The 11,487-nt window shown below is 32.6% G+C and overlaps 1 protein-coding gene and 2 pseudogenes across 1 annotated transcript; 1 reads left to right on the top strand and 2 right to left on the bottom strand.

Moving 5' to 3' along the window:
* Positions 1 to 269: 269 nt before the first annotated feature.
* LOC132300810 (F-box protein At2g17036-like) lies at positions 270 to 2,306 on the top strand. The gene is made up of 2 exons (XM_059798050.1): positions 270 to 531; positions 939 to 2,306. The coding sequence occupies exon 2, from the start codon at positions 961 to 963 to the stop codon at positions 2,170 to 2,172; it is 1,212 nt and encodes a 403-aa protein (XP_059654033.1). The 5' UTR covers positions 270 to 531; positions 939 to 960; the 3' UTR covers positions 2,173 to 2,306.
* Positions 2,307 to 8,778: 6,472 nt separating this feature from the next.
* Positions 8,779 to 8,881, bottom strand: LOC132301816 (U2 spliceosomal RNA; annotated as a pseudogene).
* Positions 8,882 to 9,982: 1,101 nt separating this feature from the next.
* Positions 9,983 to 10,061, bottom strand: LOC132301814 (U2 spliceosomal RNA; annotated as a pseudogene).
* Positions 10,062 to 11,487: the final 1,426 nt, after the last annotated feature.

Here is an 11,487-nt window from a genome sequence, read left to right as displayed (position 1 = left end):
TGCTCTACTAATATCTATATATATACATACATATTCATATGCTTATATAGTCGTCATCATGACTGGGTCTCATCGTATCAAGTTGTTTAATCTGAAATCAAATTTAGGGAGGGGCCAACCGAATCTTTCACACCTTTTCACGTGACAAGGGTTATACTGTAAATTCAACACTTCTGTTGACTACGTTTACATGGCAAGTGCGCTATGACGTCAAGCGGTACAAGATGCTCTGCGCAATTTAATCATTGGTGAGGTGGTTGAAGTGCAATTTACCCTGACTTTTACATCCTAAATTTCCCTAAAAATCTAAGCCGTCCTACTTTGTTGTTCGGATAGTTGACGAGGAAATAATCTCTCGACTCATTGTTCTATTAGGATTGTACGAAATTTCCCTCTCATTCCTTCCTGATTAGGAAAAGATTACATCTTTATATATATATATATATATAGAGAGAGAGAGAGAGAGAGATCCGCTTTACTCATAAGGTTTGCATCGCCAATTGGGAAGTTTAAGATTATTGCAGCCTTGAGGTAAGTTGTTTTGATTGTTCATATTCACAGTATGTTCTATATATTGTTTTTATGGGATTTGGATTTGGTAGTGGTAATGGCTCAATTAGATTCTAATATTGAAAATTAATATTATTAGAATAGTTTTTTCAAATTTGTTAGTAGCGAGTCTGTTACCTTAATTACCGAAAAATTATAAACCCATTGGAATTGAGTATGGTAGATATGATGTAAGTTATTGTGATTATATAGATTGTAGTAGCAACTCTGTTACCTTGGGAGTAATAACAAATTCATACTATATCCAACAAGTTTTTGTTTTTTTTGAATCAATTAGTTTTAAATTATAAATCCATTCTAATTGAGTATTCAGTATTGCAGATATGATGTATTGTGATTATAAATTATATATTTGATTGACATCGCAGTGCTATTAGGGAAATAAACACGATGAGTTCAATGAAGGAGTCAGATTGGGCGTTCCTTCTAAATAACTTACTGGATATGACAATGAAGGAGTCAGATTGGGCATTTCTTCCAAAGATCTTATTGGATATGATTCTAGACAAGTTGGTTTCGTTTTCTGAATATGTTCGATTTGGTGCGGTTTGCAAACCATGGCGGTATGTGGCAATGGATAACAAACTTAAATTCATTCAAAATAAGTTTTTGGGACAAGTTCCATTCTTGATGGTGCCTTCGAAAGATAATAGTGACGAAAGGCGTAGTCTATACAGCATCACTCATAATAAGCTATATGATTTTCAGTTACGAGTACCCTACATAAAGAGGCTTTCTGGTTCCTCACATGGTTGGCTGTTTACTGTGGAAGATTCCTTGGCTGTAACTCTAATGAACCCGTTCTCTGGAGCTACCATTGAGCTTCCTCCAATTACAGAAATCGATCCTCCTCTTCCTGAGTATGATGATGGTACTCCTCATGAGGTTGAGTTTGAAGTTAGAAGGGCTATAATGTCAGCTGACCCTGCTTCGTCTCCTAATGACTATATTGTTACCATCATCTATAGTGGTTGCAGTCACTTGGCATTTATTCGGGCAGGTGATGAAGCTTGGACTTACATAGATAAAAAAAGATTTTTGTCCATCGAAGATGTCATTTATTATAATGGCCAGATTTTTGCAATTGATTATCAAAGTAGAGTCCTAATGATTGATGTTAATAGAAAGGATGGGGAGAGTAAGGTTCCGCAGGTAGAGGTAGCTGAACGTGTGACTCGTCCGGATTTTGAACAAATATATCTTGTCGAATCATCTAATGGGGATTTACTTCTTGTAAAAAGGTTTTTAGATGAAAACGACGCTATAGAGCATACAACTTCAGGGTTTAAGGTTTTTAAGTTGCTTTTAGAGCAATTTGAGTCACTTGAACTGAAGAACTTGGGCGGAGACACTCTGTTTGTGGGAGATAACCATTCTATTTGTGTTTCAGCTTCCAAATGGCCTGGATGTCAGGCGAATTCAATATATTACACAGATGACTATACTCACATTCATTTCAAACCTCCATCTGGGCGCCGAGACATTGGTATCTTCAACATAGAGAATGGAAGCTTTGGAACTCATTACATCCTTGATCCTTCACACAACCATATGCCACCCTCAATTTGGATTGTGCCAACTGTTTTGGGAAATTTTGTTTAGAGTTAATTTGGGTTAGTTTTTTTTTGCTTAGCATTTTTATGTGGTAAAATAATCTATTTTTATCTCTTGCTGTAACAAAATATGGGATCAAGGGCTTGATCATAATAGAGGATCTGAGTTTGGTTGAAAGTAAATATATTGATGATCAATGTTTAGCTTAGTATTGAGCGTTCGACTAATGAGTAGTCCAGTTCACTTGTGATGCCAGTACTGATCAGTAGCATATAATTTGTTTGATCCCTTGGTTTTTATTTGTATGACCGTTACAGTAGTTCTTTAAAGCTTGTGAAGATTGCTTAGATATTCTTTACTAAAATGCTTTACCAAATTATATATAGTATCTCTGTTATAGTTTGCAGACCTTAGTATTCTGTTAAATGATGAAAGTTGTAGAAGACGAAACCAAACAACTTGAGTAACAACCAAAAATGTTTTCTCTTTCTTTGAATTAGTCCCTTATCCTGGATCAATGTGTGTGTGATTTGGGGCGACTGATTTCCTGCGGGCAATAAGGTAAGAAATTTTCATGATTTTCTATTTCTCTGTCTGGTTGTTTTGAAATGAAATGGTAATTGTGCTTGATGATGTGTGTGGTTTTTGTATGAACTCTTTGCATTTGAAGAGTTGAAAGAGAAAGATTGAGGGAAAAAAAAAAAATGACTGATCTGGTTTTCATTTATGTTTTATTATAATTTACACTGTCATACAAACAATTTCCTTTAATGTATGCAGTATAAAAAGTGCAACATTTAGGAGTTATCAATCTCAGAAGAAAATTTATCTCATCATACATGATTTTACGACACGTGTGTTTTGATGCTTTGGAATAATGCCAAGGGCTTTCAGAAGTTATCTCGATGGTGAGGATAATAAACATTTTGTTAGGATCTTGTACGTGGAGAGTTCACCTACATGATTTTGTGAGGATAAATGGAATTTGATAAAAGTTAGAAGAATACACCAAGGAAGCTTAGGCCCTGTTTGGTATATGTTCTGTTCTGTAATGTTTTGTTCCAGGACCGCTACAGTACCACTATTGAGGCCCAAAAATCTCTCCCTTCATTAGATCTGATAATTGTGTCTCTATCTCTAACCAACCAGCTAATCTCTCTCTCTCCTGAAGAAAAGTATTTAAAAAAAGAAGCAAATCAAGCCATAAGCATAATTTAATCAGATCACAGAAACAAGAGAATGAGATAATTGAAGTTTACGGATCAACAATGGCGTCCTTGCCTTCTTTCGGTTTAACAGTAAAAATGGATATGGTCATTTTGTTCTTAATTTTCACTTTTCAACCAAAGGTGGAATTTTTTTTTTCGCCCCTAAACATGTTTTGTTTTCATCTCAGTACACTCTATTACAAAACACTTGTTCTATTCTAGGCTAAAACAAAACGTCCGGGAACACAACGCATACCAAACGGGCCCTTAGTGCCCTGCAATCATGCTGACAAGTAATGCAGGTCATAACATAACCATTGGTTTCTAAATCCTGTGTTGTTGCATCTAATAAAAGAATTGCTGTATCTAATAAAAGAAAAGTTAGAACTTGTTGAGTAGCCTTAAAAGGTGTCCTGTGGACTAACACACAGTATTTTGTCTGCAGGGGTTAAATGCCTCTATATAACAAAGTAATATGATCAGTTGCGTTTCACAAAGTAGGTGTTCTACCTGTTGTTGATGAATCTTAATAATTGATATTCTGTCTTTTTTATTAATGCAGGCACTGAGAAAATGCAACGATGATTGTTTCTTTGGGTGAATAATTTCTGTTTTTTTGGGCCGACTGATTTCCTGCGGGCAATAAGGTAAGAAATTCTTATTTCTGCACCATTGATTTTTTTTTAGGATTGGTGAGAATTGAAGATTTTGTTCATGAATTATAATTTTGATTTGATTGTAAAGCATATAGAGGCACTTTAAAGCCACATCTACTGTCACTAGTTTGAGTAAAAGATATTCACGTTTGTAACAGCTTATGAATGTGTTATTGCATATGCACTTCCAATTGAATCTAACACTATTATTCTATATATTCAGAATTATTTGCATTTCTTTTTGTTCTTTTTCCTTATCTTTTCTCATAAAGCAAAATCAGACCATATATATGGTAATTACATATCAAAATAAAACCCTAGTTTCAATGTGCCTAATTATTAAGCATAAAATTAAAAAAATGCTCAAGAACAAAAGCATGAAAATTTAAAGAACACTACTTGTATTTCTATATCTATATGCTATACAATGAAATTTCACAATTTTCTGTACTTTTCTTGATGAAGACTTGTTCTTAGAAACTGAAAAATGGAGGGGACGGTGATAACTTGCATTGAAAGGGGGAAAGAGATGAGGCTTCTACCTACAAGACAACACTTTCATCAAACAGTTGAAGGGAGATGGATTGCAAAGGTTGAGGTAGTCTCCTCTCGTAGCAGCCCCACTGGATGAGGAGAGAGAGTCCCTTTCTGAGAACATGGGCTTCAGCAACATCTGAATTTTGGATATTGAGCATGAAGGTGGAGGTTGTTTTAATGGCCCTGCCTTTGAAATCGCGAAGAATGAGCCCTCCTCCGGCTGACTTCGAATGATGCGTGAAAGCAGCGTCCACATTCAACGGTCGTCAGGATTAGGCATCTAGTGGGATGGGGCAGGAGGACGGTAAGGCTGAGCCTGCAGAGAAAGATCCAAAGTGGAAATTTCTGAGAATTCAAAGCAATTGAACATATGATCAAGAATGTCCAATTCAAAGCAATTCAATATATGATCAAGAATGTCCTTTGGATCCTCGTTGATGTTGTTGAAATGCGAGTCTTTACGACCTTTCTAGATTTGCCAGCAAATAAATGAAGCAAGGCTGCCACAAATCAATGAACTTCTGCCACTGCTTGGCCCATGGGATGAAAAATATAATTAAATTGAAGGCGCAGAGGGCTGAGGTGCCAAACTGTTTGAGAGGAGGGGCACTTGCAAATGAGGTGGAAGATTGTATCAAGTTCAAGGCCACACCTTTTGCAGGTATCATCATGGATGATGCCTCTAGATTTGAGATTGGATAGGACTGAAATTCTTTCATGGGCACATTACTAGAGAAAAAACTGAATTTTCCGTTTGGTTGGTATCGAACAGAAGCTCTTCCATTGGGACTTTAACTCTTGAGTACGATTGCTTGTATCTTGACCAATTACTTAGACCTGGGGGAGGAGGGCTTGTGATTTAAGTTATAAGCAACTCTATATGCGCTTTTGACCGAGAATTTACCATCCGAAGTAGCATTCCAAGTGGGAGAGTCGAAACCCCCAGTGATTTTGATGGGAATTTGGAGAATGAGATCACCGTCTCTAGTATTAAAGAGTTGAGTGATGAGATCCACCTTCCAACTAGAGGAATCAACAACAGTCACTTGTGAGTCAAGAGGTGGTGGAGTGCTGATGCAAGGATTGGATGGGTCAGGTAGCCATGGACCAACAATTTACCTTTGAACCATTAGCAATTCGCCACTGGAAGCAACTCAGAATGATGTGTTTTGCTGATGCAAGTTTTTATGTAAGAGAAGAACTAGTGGTTTGCTTGGAAGGACGTTTGGTTTTGGCAGGTGCCATGGATAACGAGCTTCACAGACTAGAGTTTTCCTTTAGAGTTTGAAGAAAATAGACATAGGAGAGAAGAAGGAAAAGGTTTCGTTAATGAAGTGGAAGAGGGTGAGCAATATATATATATGGAAGTAATGGAGGAGTAAATATCCAAGGACGATTTTTGAGGGTGGTAGTTGGTAAGTTCTGAAACTAAAAAAGGGTAAGGAAGGAGGTTTCAGAAGTCTTAATGGTTTTGAACCATAAATAGATAAGAATCATTTGGGATATGAAACACTTTAAAAAATGGCGGCAGGTGAGATTGATGTGGAAGATATGGAGGGGTTAACCGCAGGAAGTGAAGAGAGTTTTATTAGCCCTAATGATTGCTTCGAAATTCCAAAAATGGATGTGACTTTTAAATTCAAAATGCCACGCCTTGTCATCAGATGATCTACGAGGCATGGGATTTGGGGGACAAATGTTTATCTCATTATTTGTAGCCTAATGGAAAGGTGACAGGTGGCGAGTTCCAATGAACTGGCCACACTAGATTGGGTGCTTTGATATTTCAAAAGAGGAAGTTATACTATAGAATTGTTGAAGATTAGCTATATGATATCTACCAATAAAAGGAAGCATATGGCGAGTTCTAGTGGAACTTGCCACACTAGATCGTGACTTTGGTGAGCCAATACAAAAGTGACACATGGCGAGTTTTATGCAGCTTACCAAGAGATATTAATTCTTTTAAGGGTTAGTGTGTGTGAATTTTGGATAAACCATGTGTCTTCAAAACCCTTAAAGGAATGAGGATTTATCAAAGATGGCAAGACTAAAGTTGACCAAACCAAAAGAGGAAGAACATGATGTTGGATTTTCTTCTAATTTTTAGGAGACTCCAACTGTTTAGCTAGGTCAAACAATGAGCTGCAAAGAAATAGGAAAGTGGGTGATGGTTTAAATGGCAAGTATATTTCAATATGTGTGTATATATATAGATATATACACTACCCATTCAGAGGAAATCGCTGAAGTCATGGGGCCACGACACCATAAGTGCAAAACCAGAAAGGAAAGTCTGGTTGATGGAGGTCGCTAAAATCAAGGAAACATGGGTTGCAAAGGAAAAGGAATACGAGGATAATTTGTATTTATGACTATATATATATATATATATATATATATATATATATATATACACTAGTAAAAAGTGCGGTGCACGCGTTAAATGTTTTTAATCAACAATGTTTAGAGTGTATTAATTGTCATCTCAATGAATTTCTAAATTATAACTCTTTGAAAATGAAAGTATTCATATGAACAATATTTAGAGAGTAATAATTGTCACCTCAAAAGAAACAAAATAAAGTTTTCCATTAATGAATGAATGAAAACTATAAACATTTAAAAAAATATATGAAAATTAAAATTCTATAATTTACAAAACATTCAGAAATAAATACTATATAAAAATTCTATATATTATAAAATCCGAAAGGGTACCAACAATATTTAGATTGTAATAATTGTCACTTCAAAAGAAACAAAATATATTAGAAAATCCAAAACTATAATTGTTTGAAAATAAAAGTATTCCTAAATTATTTATTTCTCAATCTTTATCTTTTTTGCGTATCTCATTTCTTCATGAAATAAATCATTGTTAAGTGTCAATTCTTTTAATTCTTCTACCGCAAAATAAGTTTTCATAACTTGTTGTTGAGTATTGTCTATCTTCACCAGAAAAAGAAAAGATTTCCCTTTGCAGCTTGTCACTTTGTTGCTAAATTCATCAATATCCTACAAAAAGAAGAAATATAATTTAGAGCTATTAAGAAATTCAAGTAAGTATTTTTTTTTAATTTAATTAAAATTTTATGAATAAGGGTAGGAAATTACCTCAATTTGTAATTGTAGTAAATCATCTAGTGAACAATTTATTCTAGTGAACAATTTATTAATGTTTGACAATCATTGAACACTGTTAGGGTTGCAAATGTTGCAATATATTCCATACTTCGCACTTTAATTATCATCATGAATCTGCATATGAGTAAAGACAAAGAATTATGTATTTGTAATATTATTAAACCATTGAAATAAATACAATAATAAGGTTTTAGGACCAAATAATCATTTACATCAAGGATTTTATTAAATAAAAAATATGAAAATTGACAAATAATTTAATATATGGACCATTTGGTCAAGCACAATTGATTTTAGATTGAATTTTCAACGGTAACTCTAAAGCTATTCTGAAATGTTCAGATCAAATATGGTACTTAATTTAAATATTTTTGTTCTCAAGTGGAAAGAATTATTTGGTCCATTTGGGTTTGGTTTAGGTTTTGAATCCTTTCCTGCTGCAATCATGGGATATAATAATTAATGAGAGTAATATAATATAATTTGTTAATTTGAATTTTATTAGGTACTTACTGTTATTATATTTTGTGTGAGTAGTATAATATAATTTGAATTTATTATATTTTGTATGAGTTGTAGTATACTGGAAAATTTAATACTATATTTGATCTTAGCCAAAAGGTCGAGAATGTGTGATTATTATTTCTTTAGCTCTATAGTTTTATAAGAGGCTTTCATGTAATCTTTTTTACTTAAAACCAATGTGGGACTTTGTAATTTGAACTAAACTCTTTTTATATTTTTCTAATTTGAATTAATTTTAATTTTATTAGGTAATTTTGAGTTTTATAGAATTTATATCGTGGAATATAATAATTAATGAGAGCTCTTTATTGTGAATTAAACTCTTTTATATTTTGTTAATTAGAATTTTATTAGGTAATTACTGTTATTATAATTTAGTAATTTATTACCGTGGAAGCATGTGGTAAGTTTCAGAGTTTTGGGGGATCTCAAATTAGGAGAGGTTGTGTTGCATTTTGCTTTTCCTGCTTGGTTGGTTATTGTATATTGGTTGGTCTCTATCGTTCGATGTATTAATTTTGCTTTCCAAAATATCATTTTTAGTGAGGCTTACAACAATAAACTCACGACTCATTTACATCAAGGATTTTCTTAAATAAAAAATATGAAATTTTTTGTGTGAGTAGTAGTATATTGCAAAATTTAGTACTACACTTGATCTTAGCCAAAAGGCCGAGAAGGTGTGATTATTATTTCTTTAGCACTATAGTTTTATAAGAGGTTTTCACGTAATCCTTTTTACTTAAAACCAATGTGGGACTTTATAATTTGAATTAAACTATTTTTATATTTTGTTAATTTGAATTAATTTTAATTTTATTAAGTAATTTTGAGTTTTATAAAATTTATATCGTGGGATATAATAATTAATGAGAGCTCTTTATTGTGAATTAAACTCTTTTATATTTTGTTAATTTGAATTTTATTAGGTAATTTTGAGTTTTATAGAATTTATATCAATTAATAAATAAATATTGAAACTCTTTGCACAAAGGCCGAGAAAGTAATACTACACTTGATCTTAACCAAAAGACCAAGAAATGTTAGCCAAAAGGCCGACACAAAAAAATTTAATACTACACTTGATCTTAGCCAAAAGGTCGAGAAGGTATGATTATTATTTCTTTAGCTCTATAAGAAGTTTTCATATAAACCTTTTTACTTAAAATCAATGTGGGACTTTGTAATTTGAATTAATTTTAATTTTATTAGGTAATTTTGAGTTTTATAGAATGAATTAATTTTAATTTTATTAAGTAATTTTGAGTTTTATAAAATTTATATCAATTAATAAATAAATACTTATTTTGTTAATTTGAATTAATTTTAATTTTATTAGGTAATTTTGAGTTTTATAGAATTTATATCGTGGGATATAATAATTAATGAGAGCTCTTTATTGTGAATTAAACTTTTTATATTTTTTTAATTTGAATTTTATTAGGTAATTTTGAGTTTTATAGAATTTATATCAATAAAAAAATAAATAAATACTGAAACTCTTTGAACAAAGGCCGAGAAAGTAGTACTACACTTGATTTCAGCTAACAGACCAAGAAAGGTTAGACAAAAGGCCAACCCAAAAAAAATTAGTACTACAGTTGATCTTAGCCAAAAGGCCGAGAAGGTGTGACTATTATTTCTTTAGCTCTGTAGTTTTATAAGAGTCTTTCATGAAATCTTTTTTTACTTAAAACCAATGTGAGACTTTATAATTTGAATTAAACTCTTTTTATATTTTATTAATTTGAATTAATTTTAATTTTATAGGTAATTTTGAGTTTTATAGAATTTATATCAATTAATAAATAAATATTGAAATGTAGTACTACACTTGATCTTAGCCAAAAGGCCGAGAAGGTGTGATTATTATTTCTTTAGTTCTAGAGTTTTATAAAAGGCTCTTATATAATCTTTTTTACTTAAAACTAATGTGGGACTTTGTAATTTGAATTAATTTTAATTTTTTTAGGTAATTTTGAGTTTTATAGAATGAATTAATTTTAATTTTATTAGGTAATTTTGAGTATTATAAAATTTATATCAATTAATAAATAAATACTTATTTTGTTAATTTTAATTTTATTAGGTAATTTTGAGGTTTATAGAATTTATATCTTCGGGATATAATAATTAATGAGAGCTCTTTATTGTTAAATACTAAAACTCTTTGCACAAAGGCCGAGAAAGTAGTACTACACTTGATCTTAGCCAAAAGACCAAGAAAGGTTAGCTGAAAGTGATGGTACTTCATACAATTATTACCACTAACTGAAGGAAAGTTGTCAAAGATGATGGATAACTGGGCTAAGTAAATGGAATCGTGTGTCTGAAATAGAGAAAAGAAATCGACAAGCATGAGGAAAAAGAACAAAAACATGGAACACATGTAGGTTTGTGAAGAAGATAAGTGGAAAACTTACTCCAAAACTACCCATGATTCAAGATCATGGAAGACTAAAAGGACATGGTTCAAGTTAGGTGCCCAAGAAATTGATAGCAAGAGAAAGGAGGAAGAAGATGGTGGCAGAAATAAAGGGAACTGTCGAAGACATAGGACACTTGGCAGCTTCTAGCCAAGCCAAGTAGAAGTTGCTGCAGTTGCCACATATCAATTGTTGTATGCAAGAAAATTCTATAAATAGAGCACTAAGGCGTATCATATAAGATCTGCTCAGCGCACATCACACATCAATACAACATCTTTGCTATTCATGTATCTCTCATTTTAGCAATGATTTTACATTATGTCTAAATCTAGCATTTTGCTATTTCATGTATTTCTCATTCCAACAATGAATTTACATTTTGTTTAAGTTAAGTCCAGTACTTTGCTATTCCATATAACATTCATTTCAACAATGAATTCTCATAATGTTTTGAGTTCAGTTCAATACTTCATTTCACAACTTTCTGTCAAGTAGTTTTCTATATCTTCAATTACAAGTCTTGCACTTCCTTTCTTACATTCCAGTAGTTGCACTTTAATTAGTTTAATTTCCAGCCTTGCACTTTCAATATCGCCTTTCTTTCCACTAGTCATACAACAGTCCAGAAGTCCTTTTTCAAGGTAAAAAAAACCTTTGAAGATGGTTATTCCATTCCTTTATACAATCACTTGATCCCTATAACTTCCAACTGGAAAATTGTTTGGACCTTCACTTAGACGACAGCAATTCTAGCAACGGCACGCCGCAACCCACCTCCGTTTCCACACTTAGAAAAGACCACACCTCTCGTTTCCACACTTAGAAAAGACCATGATTTTTCTGAGCCGAACATATTGGCAC

This window comes from Cornus florida, unplaced genomic scaffold, assembly GCF_030987335.1.
Source record: "Cornus florida cultivar Cherokee Brave unplaced genomic scaffold, ASM3098733v1 CherokeeBrave_3.0.0_Hap2_Chr03, whole genome shotgun sequence".
Taxonomy (NCBI): Eukaryota; Viridiplantae; Streptophyta; class Magnoliopsida; order Cornales; family Cornaceae; genus Cornus; species Cornus florida.
This window is presented reverse-complemented; position numbering and strand designations above follow the sequence as displayed.

Bases quoted from the DNA above. Each gene is read 5' to 3' on its own strand.
- LOC132300810 (XM_059798050.1), top strand. From the start codon at position 961: ATGAGTTCAATGAAGGAGTCAGATTGGGCGTTCCTTCTAAATAACTTA.